Source organism: Rhineura floridana, chromosome 4, assembly GCF_030035675.1.
Source record: "Rhineura floridana isolate rRhiFlo1 chromosome 4, rRhiFlo1.hap2, whole genome shotgun sequence".
Taxonomy (NCBI): domain Eukaryota; kingdom Metazoa; phylum Chordata; class Lepidosauria; order Squamata; family Rhineuridae; genus Rhineura; species Rhineura floridana.
The window spans coordinates 151,496,496-151,522,651 of record NC_084483.1 but is presented as its reverse complement, the minus strand read 5'-3'; the positions used below and the strand labels follow the sequence as shown (position 1 = coordinate 151,522,651).

The window sequence follows — 26,156 nt, the reverse complement described above, 5'->3', positions numbered from 1 at the left end:
GCAGCAGCTGGACCAGATAAGAGGGCGCGGGAGGGCGGTGAATGAATGCCACTGTGTCTGGCTCGGCGGGGGAGAAAAAAGGGTGTTAGGAGAAGAGGCGGCAGCGCCTGGGATTGAGACTGCGAAGCCCTCGAGTCTGCCGCAAGGCTCCGCAAAGGGACGCACACAGAGCGAAAGGCAGATCTAGTCCTGGCATATGCTTGCCACCGCCTCTCTCCTCGGGTCTGCTGGTTAGCAGGGAACCCTGGGCAAGGCTGCTGCCGCCGCGGCTTCAGCTGCCATTGTTCTATCTCGAGGCAAAAGAGGGCGACAAGCGCACCCGCCGCTCTCTCGTGAGTAAACAGACACCGCACTGGAAAGGTGGGTAGGTAGGTAGGAGGAAGGGAAGGAGCGAGTGAGAGCCATTTCCCAAGAGATCGACTGGGGATGGCCAAGCTTTCCATGCTCCCTTGGAAACAGGTATTTGGAGCTGTTATTGCTGCAGCCGGGGGACCGGAGGGCGGAGGGCGGAGGGAAGGAAAGCAACGCAGAGGAGCGAGGGCGGTAGAACGGAGGAGCGAAGCATTGCAATGGAATAGCAACAACCTAGTGACTTACCCCGGTGTCTAAGGCAGAGCGGCTTCTCCTAGCGCGCGCTCTCTCGCTCTCTTCTCTGCTGGGCTCTAGCTGACGCCCCTTTTCCAAAAGGAAGGCACCCCACTCTTCCCTTCTTCTCCTTGACTCACGCCTCCCAGCTCCGGCTGCCAGGCTAAAGGAACAGGGAGGGAGAGAAGAGCGAGGAGGCGTGGCCTTTTGCCCGGCTCAGGCAGGAGATCGGGCGGGGGGAGGAGAGCTCAGTTTCTCTCCATTGCGTTCAACGCGTGCGCGCCTCCCTAGGAGGATTGCCTTTTCCTTCTAAGCAAACGCTGTTAGACCTGCGCCTGCGTATTTTGAAGAGCGCCTGGGCCCAAGTAGCCTGTGAGTGATGGGGGGGGGATGGATTGTCCCTTTTTCGGTGCAGTTCGTTTTCCTCTAGGGCTCTTCGGGTGTTGCTGCATGACGTCATGCTGTGCCCCACAGTGTGAGTGGGTGGCGGAGATGAGCCAATACGGGGGAGGGGGTCTTGCTTCTTTCCGCGGGAATGCGGCTAGGCCAATCCGATCCAACTCGACCCTGTGTATGTTTACTCGGACGTGAGTCCTGTTGATTTCGGTGGCATTTACTTCCAGTTAAATGTGCGTAGGAGCCGTGCTGTGCAATCTTGTGCGTGCCTATTTGGAATAAGCCTTACCGAGTTCAATGGGGTTTGCTCCTAGGAAAATGTATTTAGGATTCCAGCCTTAATCCGAAGAAAATATGCTTTAATGTGCAATCTTATGGCTGTTTACTTCGAAATGTTCCCCTGATTTCAACAAGATTCATTCCCTACTAATTATGCATGAAATTACAGACTTACAGCGCGACCCTAAATATATTTATTAGCAAATTAAGGCCTCTGCTTTCAATAGACTTACTCCCGTGGAAGTGGGTTTGGGACTGCAGCCTTAATCATTATAAAGGGATTAACAGCAGGATCCGCTGCATGTTTACTCTGTAGTAAGGCTTACAAGTAAGGTTACAGTGTTGTATACATACTTGGCAGGAAGCCTATTAAACTGTGGATCACTTATTTTTTGTTAAGTGTGCTTGGTCTCAAAGCCTTCCATTTAAAATCAACTGTACTTGAAAGTGCAATAGTCCTCAGAAGCAAGACTCCTTGTAAATCCAGTTAGTTTGTGAGGTTTATTTCCAAGTATGCCCAAGATCCAGGTGTGAGTGAAATGACCGTGTAGCTCTTGCTAGGGTACCTCTCTTGTTCTATAGGGTACCTCTCTTGTTCTATGACAATACAGCTCCACAGAATGTCATGTGAATCCTTTACTTCAGACCTTGTCAGTGCCATCTGATAAATATTTCCAAAGTGGAGCAATTCCTTCCCCCCCCCCTTTTGGAAGCTGAAACAGGTAAGAAGCCTGAAAGGCTAGAAGAAGCTGTAGCTTTCCTCATATCTGCTTAGTTTCCCTGCAACTCTGCATAACAGGCTGAAAAGATAAGGATGGGACAAATGGGGACACCAAGGGAACAATAAAAACTCATTAGATTCTCAGGGGGACAAAGTGAACTGCAAGGTGGATTAGTGGCCTTTTGCCCCCAGACAGAGTAGCAAGTGTGGTGACACTAAATGGGGTAGGTGGGCTCATTAAGAAAAAAATAGGAACCTTCCAATCCATGGGTAGTCAGGAGCTCCTGATGTGCCATTGTTGAAAATATGGTCTGAGGGCTGTTCTAGGCAATGTAGACTCAGAGCAATAAGAGACAGTCCCCATTTTAAATGAGTTATAGTCCAATCCTGTGCATGTTTACTCTGGATTCAGTGGGTTTGCTTTTCAGTAAGTGTGCTTGGGGTTGGAACTTTATTTGAGAGTAAAGCAAGTGTGGGGAAACTTTGGCCTTCCAAGATGTTATTGAACTTCAACTCTCATCATCCCTGGCTATTGACCATGCTTGATGGGACTGATGGGAGTTTAGTTCAGCAACATTTGGAGGGCCAAAGGTTCCCTACATCTGGAGTAAAGCATCAGTCCTATGCACCCTTTGCTGGGAGTATGCTCCATTGAACTCTGAAATATTATATACATTATATTCTGAAATATAAACAATCAGGCTGGACAACCCCTTGGAATCAATAGGATCTTGCATATGAGCAAAAGTGTATTTACAACTTCTTATTTGATCATCACTGTTAATTTGCAAGGTGCTGTACAATTTCTATTTGTGAATTACATCTTTATCTTACCCTTCTTCAAATGAGCTCAGGTGGCATTCATGTCCAACCTTCCTTTCTTCCCATTGTAGCTTCACAGTGGCTCTGAGAGGTAGGTTAAGGTGAGAGATAATGACTGGCCCAAGATCACAATCCTGACACTTTTAACAACTACTACACCACACTTTAACAACTACACGAACAACCCTATAAAATAAGTAATTAACAGTTTCTCTTGTCAGCTAAGAGAATGACTGGGCAAAGCCACATAACATTTTCAAAGTAGAGGTCACATTTGAACCCAGTCCCAGAGATTCAGCTTTCTGTGTACTACAGGTGTGGGGAACCTTTGGTCCTTCAGATGTTGCTGAACATCCTTTGCTTGCAAGAGTTGATGGGAGTTGTAGCTGAACAACATCTGGAGGGCCAAAAGTTCCCCACACCTGGTGTATTGGGTAGTAATTAAGACTGCAGCTTGAGGAAACAGTTTGGCTTACACCTCTTTTGTAGAGTACTTAATGACCAATCTTGATTTTAGTTCAGTACTTATTAATGACTATGTTAGGGGCTTCCATCCTGCTCTTTGACCTAGAAATCATAATTTGTATTCGTTGGCACATTTATCTCCAGTATCTAGTGCCAGCAGCTTACTGCTATGTGCATGTGGGTCCTGGTTCAGCATTTTGAGACAATAGTCTCGGTTTCTTAAAATATCCCTTGTTATATGTGATCTTTGAAATGATCCTATTGATACTAACAGTAACTGTGCTTTGGACTACACTATAGTGTAACTATAAATTAGGGCTGCAACCTTTTACACCAATCAGTTGAATAAATTAATCAATTAAAAGTCATTGGGACAATTAAAATGTGCCCCTCATTAACTGGGCAGCAGATTTAAAAAAAAATAAATTCTGAATTTTTTTTAATGCAAGTACTTACAAATTCATGGGGGATAGGTACATGCTTAGAGGCATCCCTGCTTTTCTCACACACACAGGAGGGAATGTCTCTTCTGAGATTATACCCGCTGCAACATGTGTGTGCATTATCTAAAAACAAAAGGAGTGTCCTTTTCTCCTTCATAATTGTTTCATTGCCACATTTACAATTAACAAAAATGTATTGGATCAAGTGATAGCCCATTTTATAATAATAGCCCAAGGGAGCCTGCATTAAGGACTTCAAAAAGGTCATGAGACTTGGACTTAATGTTTATGCAGCAAACAATATATTGGAGACTGATTTAGTGTGTTGCAATCTTTTATTTAAAACTGAAGTTGAGTTAAAGTTGATTCTACTTGTAGATTTTTCTTCTTCAGTCACACATTGGCCAAAATTGCAACGAGATCCTGAACAGATTAAAGGTAATTTTATTGGCACTCTTGTCCTGAGCCCATTTACAATATATGGGCAAATAAGTGAGTTTCAGATTGTTTTATTTATTTATTTTATAAAATTATTTCTATACTGTCCCCTTGCAAAACATTGACAACATAAGAATCTTTAAAAGCAATACGCAACAGTCATTAAAATGACTGGCTACACCTTTTTAAAAAAACAACTGCATAGGCCTGTTGGCATACAAAAGTATAGAAGAGATGCCTGAAAGTCAAAAGGAGTTATGCAAAAAGAGCTGATAGTGAGCTAGCGGGGGCTACAGAGGTAGCATAACATCTTTCCAGCACATGGCAGTTTTAACATTTGATGTGTTTTGGTCATGTTGTTATTCCAAAAATCTCTCTTCTCTATGGTTTGAAATTAGGAGTGCACACATGATTGAGGCTGTGAGCACACTAGCCACCTACAGCAAAACGTTTCCATTAGCCACACCTTGAGGGGTTGATCTGCCAATCAGTTGTGAAATGAAAATGAAAGTTGCGAAATGAAATGGGAAAAAATGCACTCAAACTGGTCCCACCAGGTTTTACAGTAAAAAGGGGCAGGGTTTGACTAGCAGTGTGTGCCCCCATTTTCAGAAAAGAAAGGTGGAGATGCACTGGACCTGGCATAACAGTGAGCATGTCTCTACTTTCACTAAATTATTATTATTATTATTAAATTTATTTATACCCCGCCTTTTGGCCAAAGGCCCTCAAGGCGGCTTACAAAGAAAAATAAACACAGGTATAAGGATACATCAATGAAAACAATACAATTTACAAAAATTAAGCTAAATAACAAATAACATTATTAAGAAAAAAATGTCCAAGAAAGAAACTCAGAATTGAAGACCTGGTCTTAAAAAGACATCTAGTTTATTTTCCACACTAAACTCTTTCTACACCTCATGCATTTAAATTGTTTCTCCTGTGTGTCTGTGTTCTTTGATGTGCAGTAAGGCTACTGCTCACACTAAAGCTCTTTCCACACTCCATGCATTTAAATGGTTTCTCCCCCATGTGAGTTCTCAGATGCACACTTCAGTATAAATGCCACTTCAGTATATAGAATTGGATTTGCCTGATAAAAATGTCTAAACTAAGGCTGTAATCCTGTGCACACTCATTTGGTGTGCACTTAGAGCTCAGTGGGGCTTATTTCCAAGGAAACATTCATAGGAGCAGACTGCTGAGGAAACCAAAGCTGCATCATCTGGTCTGTGGAATGGTACAGGTCTGAGTAGCTGCAAAATGGAAAGGATACATCTTGTTCTATAGAGTTGTCATATTGAAGAAAAAGGACTTTTTCCTGAAAACAAGGGACATCCTGAAGCACAGGCAGGATGAACTGAAACAATGTATTCAAACAGTCATGGCAAACCTGTTACCTTCTCGGATGTTGCTGGTTCTGAAACTCTCTATGAAAAAGTAAGTTGCGTGTGAGAGGTGAATAGTCACTGGCTACATGCGAAGATAAATTGTGAGGGTAGGTTTTAAAAATCTAGTTTGTACATTATTACCTGTGCAAACAACTGCTCACGTGCGGCATTAACTTGACCCATATTACATGAGAGGGAAGGTACTTGAGTACAATCAAGGTTGCTTTCTTATAAATGGGGGGAAAAAAACATTTTGCTGATCCAGGAAGACCTACAATTTCTTACAAGTTGCTTCTTCCATGTTATATTGCTTGTGTGATTATACCACATTTTACAACTCAAAACGGGTTGAAAATGTTGCCTTTGTTCTAATTCCAAACTGGCTTATGCCAGTAGTGGTGGAGTGTTCTTCAGATGTGGTCTCAGATGGAGCCCAGCTGTAGTTTTTTTTAAAGGGTGTATAGCTTTGTGTTGTATTGAGTAGATGGAGTGTCCTGCTGTGGTTGTACTTGCTGTTGGTTGCAGGCTTTACCCAATGTAAAAGGCACACAAGTATGTTACTTAGGGTGGGTATGGAGATTTGAAAGATGCTGAATGAGGCTGCAGCCTAGTTGGACTACCCTGACACTTAGCAACAATATAATAATACCCCACACAGCTTCTTTGAAGCTTGCATTCCTTCTCCCAGAGCTTCAAAAGCTCTTTGCTACTCAAGAGTAGTGAAGTGTTTTTCAATCCCTCAGTAAAAGTAGGTCTGGACAATACTTCATATTCCTAAGTGCCACATTTATTTATTATTATTTGATTTATATGCTGTCCTTCCAGCAGGAGCCCAGGGCAGCATCATATTTCTAGGGACAAAGCTTAACATATTTACGTGCTAGGGATGCTGAAACTTTCAAATTCTTAGGCAATTACAAATGTTGGTTTTTCCACACAGGTTAAAATATTTTCAGGCTGGTCTCAGTGCTAGGCCCAACAGATTAGAAATGGTGTGTTTGTGCAGGTGTTTTAGGCAACAGTGTTCTAGGGGTTCTACTGTTATTTAGTTGTAATGCAACTTTCACAAATTGTTCTAGGTTTGTTTGTGTCAAGGGACAGGAATAAAATCCTTTTAAGGAAATGGGTGAGGATGGTAAAAGGCATTTAATATTGTTGTGCACAAATACTGGTTCTCATGAGTAAAAGGCTCCTTGTTTCTTGTGACTATATGATAAAAAACTCCATGCTGTTCTCACCAAGATGGTACAGCAGTATCAGACTGCAGGTTACACAGCTGAATGCTCTTCCACACACAAGAAAAATCCATGCACATATAAAACTAGCATGTCAAGGACATCTGAAACCAGCGTTCATGAACCTCATGCCCTCCTGTTGTTTTGGACTACAACTCTCATCATCCCTGACTATTGGCCATGGTGGCTGGGGCTGTTGAAGGTTGATGAAGGTCCTTCTATTGTGAGATACACTATTGCTATTACATCATTCCAAAAAAGGACCATCTGTACACTGTCTTTAAGTGTAACTACATGATACCTGAACAAACGTGTCCCGAGACAAGTGCTTGCTAAGATTATGTGAGCAGAGGCAGGGGAGGTTTGGCCGGTGGGAGATGTACTTAGGTCTTTCCATGCCTGCTCATTTTGTCCTGCATCCCCACATAATAACAGAAGAAGAACCCTGCAGGATCAGGCCAAAGGCCTGACTTGTTCAATATCCTGTTCCCACATTGGCCGACTAAATGCCTATGGGAAGCCTGCCAGCAGGGTCTGAGTGCAACAGCACTCTCCCCACTTGTAATTCCCAGTGATTAGTAGTATTCAGAATCATACTGCCTCTGACAGTGGAGGTAAAAAATAGCCATTGTGGCTAGTAACCATTCATAGCCTTATTCTTCATGACTTTGTCTAATTCTCTCTTGAAGAACATAAGAACATAAGAAGAGCCTGCTGGATCAGGCCAGTGGCCCATCTAGTCCAGCATCCTGTTCTCACAGTGGCCAACCAGGTGCCCGGGGGAAGCCCGCAAGCAGGACCCGAGTGCAAGAACACTCTCCCCTCCTGAGGCTTCTGGCAACTGGTTTTCAGAAGCATGCTGCCTCTGACTAGGGTGGCAGAGCACAGCCATCATGGCTAGTAGCCATTGATAGCCCTGTCCTCCATGAATTTATCTAATCTTCTTTTAAAGCCATCTAAGCTGGTGGCCATTACTGCATCTTGTGGGAGCAAATTCCATAGTTTAACTATGCGCTGAGTAAAGAAGTACTTCCTTTTGTCTGTCCTGAATCTTCCAACATTCAGCTTCTTTGAATGTCCACGAGTTCTAGTATTATGAGAGAGGGAGAAGAACTTTTCTCTATCCACTTTCTCAATGCCATGCATAATTTTATATACTTCTATCATGTCTCCTCTGACCCGCCTTTTCTCTAAACTAAAAAGCCCCAAATGCTGCAACCTTTCCTCGTAAGGGAGTCGCTCCATCCCCCTGATCATTCTGGTTGCCCTCCTCTGAACCTTTTCCAACTCTATAATATCCTTTTTGAGATGAGGTGACCAGAACTGTACACAGTATTCCAAATGTGGCCGCACCATAGATTTATACAATGGCATTATGATATCGGCTGTTTTATTTTCAATACCTTTCCTAATTATCGCTAGCATGGAATTTGCCTTTTTCACAGCTGCTGCACACTGGGTCGACATTTTCATCATGCTGTCTGCTACAACCCCGAGGTCTCTCTCCTGGTCGGTCACCGCCAGTTCAGACCCCATGAGCATATATGTGAAATCCAGATTTTTTTGCTCCAATATGCATAATTTTACACTTGTATTGAATTGCATTTGCCATTTTTCCACCCATTCACTCAGTTTGGAGAGGTCTTTTTGGAGCTCTTCGCAATCCCTTTTTGTTTTAACAACCCTGAACAATTTAGTGTTGTCAGCAAACTTGGTCACTTCACTGCTCACTCCTAATTCTAGGTCATTAATGAACAAGTTGAAAAGTACAGGTCCCAATACCGATCCTTGAGGGACTCCACTTTCTACAGCCCTCCATTGGGAGAACTGTCTGTTTATTCCTACTCTCTGCTTTCTGCTTCTAACCAATTTCTTATCCACAAGAGGACCTCTCCTCTTATTCCATGACTGCTAAGCTTCCTCAGAAGTCTTTGGTGAGGTACCTTGTCAAATGCTTTTTGAAAGTCTAAGTACACTATGTCCACTGGATCACCTCTATCTATATGCTTGTTGACACTCTCAAAGAATTCTAATAGGTTACTGAGACAGGACTTTCCCTTGCAGAAGCCATGCTGGCTCTGCTTCAGCAAGGCTTGTTCTTTTTTTTTTTTTTCAATAATTTTTATTCAGATTTTCATAAAACATACAAGACAAAATCATAAAACATTCAAAGACAAAAAACAAAATCAAAAATAGTTAAACAAAAAGAAAAAAAGAAAAAAAAAACAAAAATAAAAAATAAAGAGTAAAATATTGACTTCCCATTTGTCAAAGATCAAATCAGTTATAAGTCTATAATATATAGCAATCCTGTCTCTTAAGTCATATTATAAAATCACTTTCCTCCAGTAGTTATCTTACTTAATCATCAAATCTCATAAACATTACTTTATTCTTTCCACAAAAAGTCAAAGAGAGGTTTCAATTCTTTAAGAAATATATCTATCAATTTTTTTTTCCAGATAAGCATATCGATTAATCCATCTCATTACTAATTATGATAATCTTATTGTCATAACCATAGTCAAAATAAACATTTCAATTAATCCATCACATCAGAATCTGTTAGGTTCAGTAATTTCAGTAGCCATTGTTCTATTATCTCTATTAGTTCCATTTTCCATCTTCCATCTTCAGTAGTCTTGTTAAGTCCAGTAATTTCAATATCCAATCTTCCATTATCAGTATTCCATAATAATCTTGCTGTCAAAGCCATAGTCATATAGTAAGAGTCTGATGGGAATTACCTCTATCCCAAATATTTTCTTGCCATCCATTCTGAATAGGTTGCTGAAATACTGCTGTAAAATCATGTCTCTGTTCTTTTTTTCAAAATACACTGGGTCATCTCTTAAAAGTTTTTCCATTGTCACATGGCTGCAGTTAATTCCATAGATTTTCTCTATATTGGGCTCCATCACATCATTCCAGTCCAGAAGATAATCCATGCCATTGATAACTTTATCTCTAGAATCTTCATTAATTTCTTCAGAGATAACATTGAGTTCCAAACAATAGATTTTATTTCTAAAGTCCATAGACTCCAAATCTTGTTCCTGTTCCACGTTTGTTCCAATCTCCGGGATCTCCTCTCTCACAGGGACCCCTATTCCAGTCTCCAGGGTCTCCTCTCTCACAGGGACCCCTGTTCCAATCTCCGGGGTCTCCTCTCTCACAGGGACCCCTTCCAGGGTCACCTCTCTCACAGGGACCCTTATATCTTTAATCTCCTGCTTCATTTTACTCAATTCAATTTTCGTTATCTCAATCTCATCCATTATTTTCTGAAACATAGTTATTTCCAGATTCTCAGCCACTTTCTTAATTGCCATTTTAAAAGAAAAATATAGGAAAACCACTTCTTATTTCAGCAACAATTGGGTTAATACTCCAAACTTGGTGACATCACAGTATAAACAGAGCAGACAGCCTTATCTCTCCAATAGTTAAGTAAACAAAATGCAGTTCCCAGGATCGAAACAATTAATGGCAATCGTCAAGAAACAGATTCGTCAAAATAAAATAGACCAAAAAGAGAGTAGTCTCAAAACAGTATAATATTTTTCAAAATAAAAATCTGGAATAGAAATCCCTCTTCTGTGTGTATCTTTAGAATGCAAATCCAGGACAGCTTTTTGCAACAAAAACAGAGATAAGCTATTAATTAGTGCGTAGCAGAGAGAAGTTACGGCTCCCCAGTGAGATGTCAAAAACCGATCAATCTGGCAAATCTCTTTTAAACAGCAACAATTTAAGTCAAGTAAAAGAAAAATATAGAAAGAAGGGTGCTTGCCTGTTAGTGCGTTCTCTCTTAGAAGATAAGATGAACGTTCGCTTTAACAGATAGAGCTTGCTGTTGAAAATCCGTCCCACCTTCGTCGGCTGGACCTCGTCCCATAAATTAATGAGATCTGGTCGTCCCAACAAAAATAGGCTTTGAGGTTAATCTCTTCGTTTCTCCCTACCCGGGAGAAGTTTAATCAGTCAAAAAAAAAAGAAAAAACTGACTGATATATCTGAATAAGCTTCTTTTGAGGCAGGAGCCCGTCTCAAAAGCAGGCACAGGCTAAGTCACCCTTCCCGGAAGTCAGCAAGGCTTGTTCTTCTATGTGCTTAGTTAATCTAGCTTTAATCATACTTTCTACCAGTTTTCCAGGGACAGAAGTTAAGCTAACTGGCCTGTAATTTCCGGGATCCCCTCTGGATCCCTTTTTGAATATTAGCATTACATTTGCCACTTTCCAGAACTTCCTCTCTCGTTACCACTATTTGTCTCAGTTCCTCAGAATCCCTTCCTGCAAATGTTAGTTCAGGTTCAGGGATCTGCCCTATATCTTCCACTGTGAAGACAGATGCAAAGAATTCATTTAGCTTCTCTGCAATCTCCTTATCGTTCTTTAGTATACCTTTGACTCCCTTATCATCCAAGGGTCCAATTGCCTCTCTAGATGGTCTCCTGCTTTGAATGTATTTATAGAATTTTTTGTTGTTGGTTTTTATGTTCTTAGCAATGTGCTCCTCAAATTCTTTTTTAGCATCCCTTATTGAATATTGGCGTTACATTTGCCACTTTCTAGTCCTCAGGCACGGAGGAGGACCCGAGGGACAAGTTACATATTTTAGTTAGCATATCAGCAATTTCACATTTGAGTTCTTTGAAAACTCTCGCGTGGATGCCATCCAGGCCCGGTGATTTGTCGGTTTTTATATTGTCCATTAAGCCTAGAACTTCCTCTCTCGTTACCACTATTTGTCTCAGTTCCTCAGAATCCCTTCCTGCAAATGTTAGTTCAGGTTCAGGGATCTGCCCTATATCTTCCACTGTGAAGACAGATGCAAAGAATTCATAGAATCATAGAATCATAGAGTTGGAAGGGGCCTTGTAGGCCATCGAGTCCAACCCCCTGCTCACAGCAGGAAATCCACAGCTAGAGCATCTCCTGCAGATAGCTGTCCAGCCTCTGCTTGAAGACATCCAGCGAAGGGGATCCCACCACCTTCCTAGGCAGTCGGTTCCATTGCCGAACTGCCCTTACTGTCAAGAAGTTCCTTCTGATGTCCAGTCTGAATCTACGCTCCTGCAACTTAAAACCATTAGACCTAGTCCTACCCTCTGGGGCAGCAGTGAACAAATCTGTACCCTCTTCTATGTGACAGCCCTTCAGGTACTTAAAGAGTGCAATCATGTCACCCCTCAGCCTTCTCTTCACCAGACTGAACATGCCAAGTTCCTTCAACCTTTCCTCATAAGACTTGTTCTCCATACCGGCTATCATCCTCGTCGCCCTCTTCTGAACCCTCTCTAACTTGTCTATATCTTTCTTAAAATGAGGCGCCCAGAACTGAACGCAGTATTCCAGATGAGGCCTGACTAATGCAGAATATAGTAGGACTATTACTTCCCTCGACCTGGAAACTATAGCTCTGTTTATGCAGCCCCAAACCGCGTTTGCCTTTTTTGCCGCAGCATCACACTGCTGGGTTATGTTCAACATGTGATCCACTACAATTCCAAGGTCCTTCTCACACGCACTACTGCTAAGCCAGGTATTTCCCATCCTGTACCCATGCATTTTGTTTTTGTGGCCTAAATGCAGAATCCTGCATTTGTCTTTATTGAATGTCATTTTATTAATTTCAGCCCAATTTTCTAGTCTATCCAGGTCCCTTTGGATTTTATTCCTGTCTTCCATTGTGTTAGCTATCCCTCCCAGTTTCGTATCATCCGCAAACTTCATAAGGCTTCCCTCCACTCCATCATCTAAGTCATTGATAAAAATGTTGAAGAGTATCGGCCCCAGGACAGAACCAGAATTCATTTAGCTTCTCTGCAATCTCCTTATCGTTCTTTAGTACACCTTTGACTCCCTTATCATCCAAGGTCCAATCGCCTCCCTAGATGGTCTCCTGCTTTGAATGTATTTATAGAATTTTTTGTTGCTGGTTTTTATGTTCTTAGCAATGTGTTCCTCAAATTCTTTTTTAGCATCCCTTATTGTCTTCTTGCATTTCTTTTGCCAGAGTATGTGTTCTTTTTTATTTTCTTCATTCGGACAAGACTTCCATTTTCTGAAGGAAGACTTTTTGCCTCTAAGAGCTTCCTTGACTTTGCTAGTTAACCATGCTGGCATCTTCTTGGCCCTGGCGGTACCTTTTCTGATCTGCGGTATGCACTCCAGTTGAGCTTCTAATATAGTCTTTTTAAACAACTTCCAAGCATTTTCGAGTGATGTGACTCTCTGGACTTTGTTTTTCAGCTTTCTTTTTACCAATCCCTTCATTTTTGTGAAGTTTCCTCTTTTGAAGTCAAATGTGACCGTGTTGGATTTTCTTGGCAATTGGCCATTTACATGTATGTTTAATTTAATAGCACTTGAAAGGGTTAAAAACATATTTTAAAAAACCACATATTAACAAGCAATTCTAACACAGACTTTGAACATCCCTCGTAATGCTTAGCACTGCTGTGAACTAGTTAATGGTTCTCTCTGCCCTTTTATACTAATTGTTCTCTCCATTCTTTTTTGCAGTTTATTCTGAATTCAGTTTGGATTTGAGTCCAAGTAATTCTTGGAAGATAGTTCCTTGCTTCAGAGTGTTCAGAGTGCTACTTTTTTTTAAAAACAAAGTGATTACCAGAGATTAAGTATGGAAATAATAGCTAGATCAGGAAAATGTGAGTGTGTGGTTGCCATTTACAAGAGCTACAGCTCTAGATAGATCTCCTTTACACATGTTTAGCAGTTATTTTTGATCAGTGGGTTTGATGAAAAGGAGTGAAATGTCAGCATCAGCCTGAAAACTGGTGTATTGCTAATGATTGAGTTATGCAAATAGTATAGGTTGCAAACAAGAATACCTTTTCCTTGCTTATCTTGGGTATTTCACATCTCCCCTTATGTGCCAATTGAAGAAGACTGTATTTTGAAATCTGTAGAGGAGTTGTTGCAACAAATGATCACTGGAAAGAAGTGGACAGAGGAAGAGACTTTTTCCAAGCACATCATTGGAATGTAGATAATTGTAGCAGTTCCAAAGTTAATAAGAACAAACATTTAATTTATTTACCTACTTTAGTGGTTGGTGCTCTAACAGTTTAATTACTACTCTGAGTATGCCAAAAGTGTGCTCTTCCCCCATGGGTCACTTTGAACCTGAAACTAACAGAGAATCTGTTTTTTTAGTAATTTTGTTATATTTTTGTGACTAGGAAAAGAATTATCCAAAGCAAATATTCTATGTCATAAAAGTGTCTGTGGCCAAAGTCAAGTGAAGAATTTGATTATTATATACTTCTTAACCTTAAGACACTACTAGCTTAGTGTACTGTGTTCATAATAGCTTGTATATGTCAAAGGACCTTGCAGATAGACCAGTTTGGGAATTCTTATGATTACTGTCCCAGAAATATCACTGGCTAATGTCTAAATTTTCTCCTTACATTCCTGGACTGTTTTCTGAATTAAAAAACAAAAGCCCCATGAAGTGGGCTCCTTCAGGAGGAAGGGTGGGATATTAATTCAATTAATAATAAATAAACATATAAATAAAACATATCAACCCATAAAATCTCAATTTTATATCAAACAGATTTTGTCAAAAAATCCTATTCCTCAATCTCTTTGAAAATGTTTGTGCTAGCCTCCCTTGAAACCTGGCAGCAAATATTTTTTGACCCTTTTCATGTTTTAAAAATGAATTTATTCTATGGTTGCTAAACGGTTCTGTTGTATAGCTTATTAAGATATATGGGTTTATGTTCTCTCCTTGCACAGATATTCTTAAAATGCTAACGGCTGTAACAACTGACAATTGTTAGGGTAGGAGGATGCTTGTAGCTGTACAAAGAGGATCTATGCCCTTGAAGAAGAAAGCTGCAGTGCAGTCATCTCTCTCTCTCTCTCTCTCTCTCTCTTTATAAATACAGTACTATTGTGTTATGTGTAACGGAATGTTGCTGTGCTTTATTAACAATACAGTGCATGCATCTGAGGGCTTTCAGGGGTAATCTAATACAACTCCCTCCCCCAAATGTATCCCAAGGAACTGAGTTTGATCTATCGATATAGAAACTGTAATTATTAATAGTAATGTCTTGTTTCTTGTCTAGGGTTTGTTTCTAGTATTCTGATGGCGCTTTTGAAAAAGTATCCGGAGTTATTCCTAGCCCAAATAAACAGAGCAACAAATCAGCGAAATTTCAGGTATTTATTCTAATATGACTAATAGAGTATAGTACAGATATAATGGCTTTATTCTTGAGTATATTTACAAGGACATAAATCAACTAGGCAAAGAAAACCTATTGTTATTTTGTAGATTTCCTTCCTATATTCTATAAAATAAAAATTACAAGATGGCTTACATGGCTTATTTTACTAAGACAAAAACTGTGAAGTTAAAATCTACCTTAACGCATGCACAGTGCTCCAAACGAAGTTAAGGTACAGACATAGAATGCATAATTATAAAATAATATCAAAAATTTAATACATATGTATACAATCAATATAAAATCCCTATCACTTTTTTCATATGAAAAGTGGCCAACAGAAAAAAAAGTCAGTGCCCATACACAATAAAATACAAAATATATGATATACTTAAGACAATATCAATGTAGAGATAAAGGGCAACTTGTAAACAGTGGCCAATATGCATAAATCAATGCCCATATGTAATAACATGCAAAATGTATAACATAGCCAAACGCATTTCGACAATTAGTCTTCTTCAGTGGCTTTCATGATGAGTATACACTACAAAGGGCAAAAGATATAATTAAGAACATTAACTACTAATGGTGGATGTCTCCGACTAAAAAATGTTATACAGCTGTTAAAACAGGTGCCATAAGCTTACTTACTTTTATGTATTATGGTCTAAGATATGAACTGATACATGGGCTGTTCATTAACTCAATTGTTCTGCATGAAAATAATCATAAATTAAGTTACAGACTAGTACTATAGAAATTCGAACAATAATTGGAGAAATAATTTTATATATAAAGAAAGAAAATATAATACATACCATTTCCTTCTATCAATCAATTATAAAAAATATTGACAATTTTACCAACGTAACATATCCTAGGGATGTTACTGTATTTTAAATATCTAATCAGCCAAATAGATATTATTTTACTAAGAACCGTATTTCATGAATTTATACTATTAATAGGAATACTCCCAGTTCATTTAATTGATTAAAATTATTGTTTCAAAACAGTATTAAAAAACTGTAATTTATGTATGCTCTCTTGGGTTCTATGATGGGAGAAAGGCGATTTATAAATAATTTTTTTTAAAAAAATCCCTCCCCTCCCAAACTCACGGCAGTTTTTTAAAAATCCCTCCCCTCCCGACCCTGTGGCACTCACAGCAACGTTCCCTAATCTTTATTTCAGGGCAAGGAAAGGCAGTTACCATAGCACAATAAATCCTGAGCCATAGGAGGAATGTTGCTGCAGCCTGAAAGAGGTGCTGTGGGTCACTTGCTCACTTAGAGACAATTGTTGCCTATACTGGCAAACGGGCATGTAGCTAGTATCTCCTTTGTTCCATTGCAGCTAATGAGATTTCTAATACTGGTATATATTGGGATGCTGTTTCTTAATATATATAATGGTCAACAACTTTGGGCTCCTACTGGGAAAAAGAGCAGGATATAAATATAATAAATAAATAAATAAATAAATAATGCTGGTCCTATTTCTCCGCCTTGAAAACAGCATGACATGGAGGCTGACATCCTAGAAATTTTCCTAGGATGGAGAAAAGGGGGTGAGGTGGGGAGAATCGCCAGTATGATTCTGGCTCCTAGGTTTCTGTTAAAGACATTAAAGCAGTAAAAACAGAAGACTACTTTGAATATTGTCCATGAACTGATCACCTCCAGGCTGGATTACTGTAATACGCTCTGTGTGGCTCTGCCCTTGAGGTTGGTCTGGAAGCTGCAGTGCAAAATGCAGTTGTGTGACTGCTCACTGGGGCAGGGTATCGCTAACATGTTACCCCACTGCTGAAAGAACTGCACTGGCTGCCCATTAGCTACGAGGCTAACTAAGGTTCTAGTTTTGGTGTACAAAGCCCTACGCAACTTGTGATCAGGATACCTGAAAGATCATCTTACCCCTTATATACCCAGTCCATTACTACACTCTGCAGGTGAGGGCCTCCTGCAGATACCATGTTATCAGGAGGTCCATTCCGCACAACATAGGAAATGGACATTTAGTGCTGTGGCACCGACACTTTGGAATTCCCTCCCCTTAAATATTAGACAGGTGCCATCTCTGTTATCTTTTTGGTGTCTATAAAAGACCTTCTGCTTTCAACAAGTCTTTTAAGTAGAGACCTTATCCCAGTCTGTGTCTGTGCTGGAATTGCTTTTTAAGAAGTTTTAAAAGGCTTTTTAAATATGTTTTAAAGATGTTTTGTTTTATTATGTTTTAAGGTCTTTTGTTTTTGAGATGTTTTAAAGTGCTTGTAGTGTTTTTGTTTGCCGCTCTGGGCTCCTTCTGGGAGGAAGGATGGGATATAAATTTAACAATAAATAAATAAGTGTATATATTTCTGACTACTCATTGGACTCCTGCAACAAATACATTTCTATAAAAAAAGAGGTTAAAGATTATTGTAGGCTTTTATTTGAATTCCTCCTACAGTCCAATTATAACTACAGGAGTGAATTTTGTGGTTCCATCTTTATTTCTGCCTGCTGAAGTACAGGAAGATAATTCCTACAGGTGGGATGCCTAATGCTTTTTTGTAGTATCACAAAAGACCAAACTGTCCTCTTAGTTCCTGTGTGGTAAACTTGGAGTTGTGCCACTTTCTGGTACTGAACTGTAGAGAGTAGAAACGTCCAGCAATACTTGAAGTGTATATGGAACAAGATGATGGCTATTTATAGCTAATCAGAGAAATGGTATAAAAAATAAATGCAGTGTAGCATTTCTTTCTCCTTTAGGAGCCGTAGGGTGAAAAATAGGAGTCTTCCAAATACAAATCTGAGGTTTTAATTAAGTTTTTGTGACTCTGTGCACAGTTATATACATGTAAGGCCACTGAAATCTATGGAATGTGTATGCATGTAACTCTAGTGTACAGAAGTACAATTTTATTTTGTATACAGAATTCCTTGAAATGGATTTCTGTCCTATCTGTTTCTTCCCCTCCCTCTCTATATTCTGCTCTTTAAAAAAAAAAATAGGCACCTTTAGTTTTTGGCATCTTCACTTAAACGACTCTTAAGTAGCAGAGCGAGGAAAGATTTCTGTCTAGACCTTATAGAGCCATTGTTGTTTGGAGTAGTAGATACTCGGTAACCTGGATTAATGGTCTGACTCAGTATTTCAGTTTCATATGCTCATAAAAATGTCTATAGGTTCAGATGGGTACAGGTATATCCACTTTGGCACTTAGTGTGCTATTCTTTGTGGGAAATATTTGTGCCAAATCCTTCATATTCAAGAGGGAACAAAGACTCTTGACATTTCTGGTTCATTGTATAATGAATGCTTTGTGGTATAAGAGAGTTCCCGAGATGCTGACCGTTCCTGAATTTCTTGAGTGGTCATTGCAAACAAAAAGGTGAACTGCCTTGAGGCCTTGATTTAGCAGTTGGCACTGTAGGCACTGAGGTCAGGCAAGTTTCTTTTGCAGATCTTAGTGCGCACAGGTATTTCCCTAGGTACTGTACATAGCAAGCATCCCTCCCCACTCTGCAGACCAGTATACTTTCTGGAATCTTCTTCAAAAATGTTACTCTTCATTCATAGGCAACAATTAATATACACTCTGTGTGACTTTACTTTGCTGTTTTGCACATCTGCCCTCTTGTCTGTATTCACAGCCAGATCTAAAAACATTGGAAGCTGCCTTACATTGAGTCAGACCATTGGTCCCTCTAGCCTAGTACTGTCTATGCTGACTGGCAGCGGTTGTCCAAGATTTCAGACAAGGGGATTTCCCAACCCTACCTGGAGATACCAGAGATTGAACCTGGGATCTACTGTGTACAAAGCATATGTTCCTTCATTGAGTTATGGCCCTTCTATTGGCTTTTAAGAATCAAATAAATTTGTGCTGCTTTAATTCCTATATCTGGCTTTATCTTATGGAGGCAGAAGTCATGCAGCAGAAGTCAACAACTTTAGCCATGATATGTAATGGGCAGGAGTTCCAAAAGGCAGATGTTGCCACACTAAAGGCCCAATTCCAACATCATGCAGAATGGACCTTCTGATAAGATGGCAATCCAGTTCTTAAGAAAATGGCTACTTCTTAAAGAAGGGGTGGGTGGGTCATAAATGAACTGGTTCCAAGAGATAGATGATGATATTCCGAACTGTGACACAGAAATATGTGTTCTGTTCAACAAATCTGACATTCCGTCTGGATGTGTTCCAGTTAACCTCTCTGGTCAATACCTGTTTTTCACTACACATAATTACTTCTTCCTGAGTTAATAGCAAGTGTTCTACAAGTGCTCTGAAGTAGACTCTCACTGGCCAGATTCCCTCTCTGAACCCTTCCTCTTTATTAGAAGAGGCAAAAAAAAAACCCTCAGAAAAACCTGTCAATCTAGTATCTAACTGGCAGCCATCTCGTATGAGAAATTAATGTTCTAGTTCGGCGCCAGGTTAAAACCTTTCACTTCTCTGAGGCATTTTAATCTAAGTTAATTTGAGTAAATGTTGTAATTTTATTTTAGATGGTGTACTTTTATATACTTGTTGTATTAGATCCTGTAATTTTATTATTGTATATGTTTTTATGTTCACCGCCCAGAGAGCTGTTTGCTAGTCGGGCGGTATATAAGCTGAATAAAATAAATAAATAAATAAATAAATAAATAGAGAAGATGGTTTCCAAACCTTATGAAAGTCCCTTTGGTACCAGGTACTGTAGTTTAACTATCTATCATGCTTGCCTTCTCAGCAGTGTTTTATCAGTTAATGTGGTTTTTTTAATGGCTCCAAAAATAGTATTACAGAAAATTGTTTTACTGAAGGATCTCTCAATTTAAAAACAAATAATCATATGGCTTTACTCATGATGGTGGTGACTCAGAAGTCATTTGGAGACTTAAGGTTCAATCCTATCCATGTCTACTTAAAAGTAAGCTTCACTGAGTGTAGCGGGACTTAGTCCCAAGTAAGTATGTATAAGATTCTCACTGGCCAGATGTTGACATGTGTGCGTTGTTGCGTGAAACAGCATACGTTATGTTGGAGTTAAGTTGCTCAAGAAACTTCTCAGATGCATTAGATCAGGTTAAGAGTCTTTTATTAAGACATTATGGCTTAAGGCTTTAAGATCCCCCCCTCTAGGAGAGAAGTTCTCAGTTCAAAGACATTACACAGAAGACTCAGCTTAACACAGATAACTGCTAGAACTCTCCCAGTCTATCTTGATGCTGCCATGACAACGGCCTTGGCTATCCGTTCCCAGACTGGGCAAAGACATAACTTCTCTTAGCTACAGATTTCCACACTTTCAGACTTGATGGAAAAACACTCAGTGACAGTGTGGTTCAATGGTCAACAATCCCCCCTTTTTCCCATCATGTCTGTAATTCATTACAACAATTACAATAATACATTTCTACAATACATCTTGCAATACAGCTTACATTTCAGTACAGTTCAGAACATCTCTGCACATTTAGCTAAAACTTTATTCAATCAAACTTTGGCTGTACACATGTCAAATACAAAGTGTCAGGATCCATGTCCACCAGTTTATGCATTCCAGGACTGGTAATTACCCCCACAGTATATCTTTCTGGCGGTTTCCCTATGTTTACTCTTGTAGAACGTCTTAATGGCACTAGGGCTTCTGCTCTCTCTGCCCCCCCATCTGTGCTTGTGCTTGGCACAGCCTGCGCAGGAGATTCCATTTCCTCAGCCTTACGTTTCTTTGATCTTCGTTTCCCACAAATGAGCTCATTTAACGCATCTCTGAGAGGAATATGTGTGCCCTCCACCTTTATGTCTGGATTTGGCTTAAATGTTTGTGATTGTGTGTCATCTGACCCTGTAAGAATGACTGTTTCCCTTTGATCCCAAGGTTTTTCTGAGACTTTAATGCTTCTGCTCAGAATTAATTGCTGTGTTTCTGGACACCAAACTCTGAAATATGCATTCTGAAATCCCAAAACAAAACCTTGCAGTGCTCTGGGCGCAAGCTTGCCCCTCCTTTTTCCCTGTGGAATGTGGATCCAGCATCTTGCCCCGAATTTTTGAATGTGTTGTATTTTTGGTTTTCTGCCAGTGATTTTCTCATAAGGAGACATTCCAAGTGCACTGTGTAATACCCTATTGTGAATGTAATTCGCATAAAGAATTGCTTCTCCCCAGAAAGAATTCCCTAAACTGCAATCCATCAGCATGGCTCTCATTGCTTCCTGAAGCACCCTGTTTTTGTTCTCTGCAACCCCGGTGGAAGGTTTAAGTGCTATTTTCTTACTTGCCAGCACTTCATGCAATGCTTTACCCATGAATTCTTCTCCCTGGCCTGAGTGTATAGCCCCCCACCGTGGTGCCATGTTGAGTTTTGATTCTCTTAATGAACAGTTTCAGCTTTTGCTCAGCTTCACTTTTATGCTTTAACAGAAAAACATGACAAAATCTTGAAAAATCATCCACCAGTACCATGAAGAATTTCGCACCTCCTCGTGAAGCATTTATTGGCCCTGATAAATCAACATGAACTAGCTGGTAGGGAGCTGTTCTGGTTCTTTCAGCCTCCTGGTTAATTGGTGCAATAGTCATTTTAGCTTTATGACAAGAATCACAATCCATTAACTGTCCACAATCTCTTAAACGCATGTCTTCACTATGCATTGGGGTTTTCTTAATCGTGTCAAGGTTTGCATGCCCCAGCCTTTGATGCCATTCATGGACGCAGCCCTGATGTACCTGTGCCTCAGCATTTAACACAGCACACCCTGCTTGACTGCTCTTTATTACAAACTGTGAATCATTAAGGCTTCCCTGCAAACACACTTGATCTCCCCTCATTACATAACATTTGTCTTTGTGGAACAATACAGAAAAATCACAACTCACCAGTTTTCTGACTGACAAAATGTTATGAGCTAATTCTGGAACAAACAAACATTCTGAAAGTATTCCCAACTTGTCAAATCTCACCAGACCTCGGGCTTCCACGCTCTTCTGCGATCCATCCACAAGTAAAACAAAATCCTGCACATTTTCTGAAGTGTAAAACAAACTTCTGTCTTTGATTAATATATGGCTTGCCCCGCTGTCAACAATCCAGTCAACAGGTGCTAAAGTTTGTGGCTTCTGTTTACAAACAAAGTTCACATTTTCCTGCTTCAAGCCTGCGTCCCTGGAGTTTCGCTTGACTGCACAGTCTTTCTGGAGATGCCCACGAGCCCCACAGGCATAACAAGCCTTCAGCCATTGCTGTTCTTGCTTGTTTTCCTGTCTGCTGCTGCTTTCTTCTTTCAGCTTGGCTCTTTGCTTTTCCTCAGCACTTTTCGCCTCTTGTCTCCGCTGCCATTTCTGGGTCAGCTTTTCCTCAATAAACGCAACGTTCAGACCTCCGTCAGGCATGGCTTCGAAAGCCATGACCATATTATTCCAAGTCCCATCGAGTGAAGCCAGGATCAAATAGGTCTTCTGAAGTTCAGAGTGCTCGACGCCTCGGTCCGTCAGCTCAGCAAACAAACGTCTGAATTCCGTGAGATGCTCACTCATTTCGCACTCACCCGTGAAGCGCATCTGGTAAAGCTTCCGTGCCAAACACAATCTAGATCCCGCAGTCTGTTGCACATGAATGCCTTCCAACACGTCCCACATCTGTTTGGCGTTTGTAACATCTCTCACGTGTAGAAGTTGAGAGTCTGATAGAGCCAGAAGTATAAAAGCTTGCGCCTTCTGATCTCTACGCGTCCAGGCCGCGGTCAGTACCGCCGGAGGGGGTCCATCTATAATGTCCCATAAATCCTCTTTTATCAGCAAAGCCCGCATCCTCGGCTTCCAGCTGCCATAATTCTTTTCCGTCAATCTTTCCATTAGCAAGCCTCCCCCAGACAGGTTTACAGCCATGTTGCTCACCTCTGTCTGGTACAATCAATCAAGCTGCCCTCTGGAACTCCGTCTGCCTTTCAGACCAGCAACTTACTCCTGTGTAAAGCGCTGTGGATCTGGGCCCGTAACCCCTGTTGATGTGTGTGCGTTGTTGCGTGAAACAGCATACGTTACGTTGGAGTTAAGTTGCTCAAGAAACTTCTCAGATGCATTAGATCAGGTTACGAGTCTTTTATTAAGACATTATGGCTTAAGGCTTTAAGATCCCCCCCCTCTAGGAGAGAAGTTCTCAGTTCAAAGACATTACACAGAAGACTCAGCTTAACACAGATAACTGCTAGAACTCTCCCAGTCTATCTTGATGCTGCCATGACAACGGCCTTGGCTATCCGTTCCCAGACTGGGCAAAGACATAACTTCTCTTAGCTACAGATTTCCACACTTTCAGACTTGATGGAAAAACACTCAGTGACAGTGTGGTTCAATGGTCAACACCAGATTCCCTCTATGTATAATTCTTTCTCTCTTTAGAGGAAGGAGGGGAAGTAGCCAGAAAAACCTGTCAGACTAGTACCTAATCAGCATCTGCTTTCTGTGAGGAATCAACCTTCATAGTGAAATTTGGCTTACTTCCCTCCCCCCCTATTTGTGAGATAGCCCTTTTCTGTTCACCCTAGAATACTTCCCAGAATCCTCTGCAATATGATGGAGGTTCCTCAGTAGATAAGCCAATGTTGAAAGCTTTGTTCTGAAGGGCAGAAATCTTTGTGCTTTATTCATTTGCTTAAAAAAAAAAGCTGTACTTTGGCTCTCACATCTTGTGCTGTTGACTTACATTTATTAAACTGCCTTTGTAGTATGGTATTGTTTTTAGCTTTAAATAATGTTTGGACTACAAGGGAGGTCCTAGTAAGCCATATATTTCTTAACTTGATGGTTGTAGACTGGGACTCTTGCCCTTGGTCTGCTCTGATTTGCATTCTTACTTATCTTTTGCCAGCATCAGTGGTGTGTGCAGCGCAATACAGAAGCTTACTCGGGTGCGAGTGGTGGATAACAGCGTCTTGGGAAACACACCGTATCACCGGCCTCCGAAATGCATCCATGTGTATAACAAAAGTGGCGTGGGCAAAGTAGGCGACAAAATCCTTCTGGCTATCAAAGGGGAAAAGAAAAAGGCTTTAATTGTTGGCCAAAAGATGCCTGGCCCTCGCATGACACCCAGATTTGATTCCAACAACGTGGTGCTCATTGAAGATAATGGGAACCCAGTTGGGACAAGAATCAAAATCCCGATACCCTCTTTACTGAGGAAGCAGCAAGAATTCTCAAAAGTATTGGCCATTGCCCAGAGGTTTGTGTGACAAATAAGGGACTGTCTTGGGACATCCAGTCAAATAGTACATTGTTTCTACTATGAACCCTTCTACATCTGAAGAAAGATAATTTTAAAATGTTTGGGGAAAGTCTTTGCATCTACGTATGAATTGAAAACCTCTTAATTTGAGATTTCTGGTTGAAAGTCATATTATTGCTCTTTTTAGTGACAGTTGTGACGTGTTATAATTAAAGCTCAGAATGTTAATCCCCTATCTTGGTTTGTACGACTGTTATCTTTTGGAGGGCAGGGTGAGGCAGAAGGGAGAGATATTGTGATATGACCCAGTTGGAGGAGCAAGCTAGGCTTGAATGCTAAAGTATTGTGTTGATCTTCCAATTTGTCCTGTCTATTTTTTCCCCTTAAATTTTATTTTATCAAAACATTTTATGTTGCTTTCACGAGCTTGCCCAGGCTGTAGCCAGCAAAAACAAAATGCAAAGATGATTATATAACAAAACTTTAATATAATTGTTTTGATAAAGAGAAATGGAAAAGAAACACAAAAAAGTATCCAGTTCTGCTGATGGATTCCTTCCACTAGTGGACAGATAGCACTGGATACAACACAAATAGTATCAGTATCCTCATGTTCTCCTTTCTGGCTTTGCCACAAAAAGAAATAACTCTATCCCTTTGGTGAGTTTCTGTATTATGTTAATTATTTTCTCCCTTGTTGTATTTAGGCACCCCCCCCCATTTTTTTGTTTCAATGAACAATATAGTTTGAAGTTTAACTGACAGACACAGGGAACCAAATTTGATGTCCAAAGCTGTCAGTTCCATATTTGCTAAACATTATTAGGTTGATAAAAAAGTTTCAAATGTTGAGAGCAATTACTTGTCACTTCCTGCTGACAATTTTAGTTCTAACCAATTAAAATGTACATATGTAGAGATATGTGCATAGTGTAGTTTCACCATGAAAAAATATCTGCAGAGGTTCTGGCATATTATTTAAGGTTCCCAGCCCTCAATAGTCCTGAGAACCTGGGAGCATAGGTGGCGGAGTACTAAGCTGTCCAGCTACCTCATTCTGTGGCTGTTGCCTTTTTCCCATCTTCAATCCTTGCCAAATAATTCCAAATTCTATGAAATATTGAAAGCAGAGGAAATTAGGAACAATTAATACATTCAAATATACTATGCACAATTCTAGAGGAAAAATTGATCTGGATCAGTGAAGAATGGGGAATTTGGGGATGTACAAAGCCCTGGCAGGTTTTACTTTGATTAAGTGGATAAAATCCGGAGTAATTTTTAAGCACATGAGTCCTATGGACTTCATTGGCATGTGAGTGTGTACTTGTTGTTCTTGGGTTTCCCTCCCTCAATGTTGCCAAGTGACAAATCATTTGATATTTAGTGCACCCTATTAAGAAATGTTTGTGGTGGGTAACAACATTTAAACCTTAATAATTATTCCCTAGCAGCACCAAGATTGTGTTGTGTCCCAGTAGCTCTTGCAAATGTGAGAATTAAAATATTTAAATGTGAGAAAAATGCTGCTAAGAGATCATATCCAGTCTTTTACACATGATGCCATTGTGTGAGAACTGAGGGTGAAAGATCTACATTTTAAGTAGTTCCTATGATGAGGATTTCCCCCCCCCATTGTGCCATCTGGTGGTGACTTACAGGACACATACAAATCCATGTTACAATAGGTAATATGCTGCCTATTACAAAAGGATGGCAAGCTGCCGTGTGTGTCTGCCAAAAGGCACACGTCTGTATTATATAGGACAAATGCTCTTTGTTCCCTGCCACTCACTGTGGATATTGAGGCAAAGGAATGGCTGAAAGCAGGGGTGGGGAAACTTTTTGAGCTGGTGGGCCAGATCTTTATCTCCCCCCATCCCACAGGTCAATCTCTCTCTCATCATGATGACAACAGGTGACTGATAAGTAAACAGTCCTGCCCACCTGCC

The 26,156-nt window shown here is 40.4% G+C and overlaps 2 protein-coding genes across 7 annotated transcripts in view; one reads left to right on the top strand and one right to left on the bottom strand.

Moving 5' to 3' along the window:
* TMEM63B (transmembrane protein 63B) overlaps positions 1–911 on the bottom strand; it is a 108,300-nt gene extending 107,389 nt beyond the window's left edge. The window contains exon 1 of the mRNA XM_061624820.1: positions 598–911. The gene's annotated coding sequence lies outside the window, so the exon portion shown is untranslated. The remainder of the gene's footprint in view (positions 1–597) is intronic.
* On the top strand, positions 134–24,439 carry MRPL14 (mitochondrial ribosomal protein L14). 6 transcript variants are annotated; one of them, XM_061624825.1, is made up of 3 exons: positions 134–332; positions 14,889–14,982; positions 23,848–24,439. In XM_061624825.1, exons 2-3 carry the CDS (start codon positions 14,909–14,911, stop codon positions 24,209–24,211), a joined length of 438 nt encoding a protein of 145 aa, XP_061480809.1. In that variant the 5' UTR covers positions 134–332; positions 14,889–14,908; the 3' UTR covers positions 24,212–24,439. The 6 variants fall into 6 exon arrangements, with proteins under 6 accessions (XP_061480809.1, XP_061480811.1, XP_061480808.1 ...); XM_061624827.1 differs by lacking the exon at positions 134–332 and adding an exon at positions 342–360; XM_061624824.1 differs by lacking the exon at positions 134–332 and adding an exon at positions 375–459.
* Positions 24,440–26,156: the final 1,717 nt, after the last annotated feature.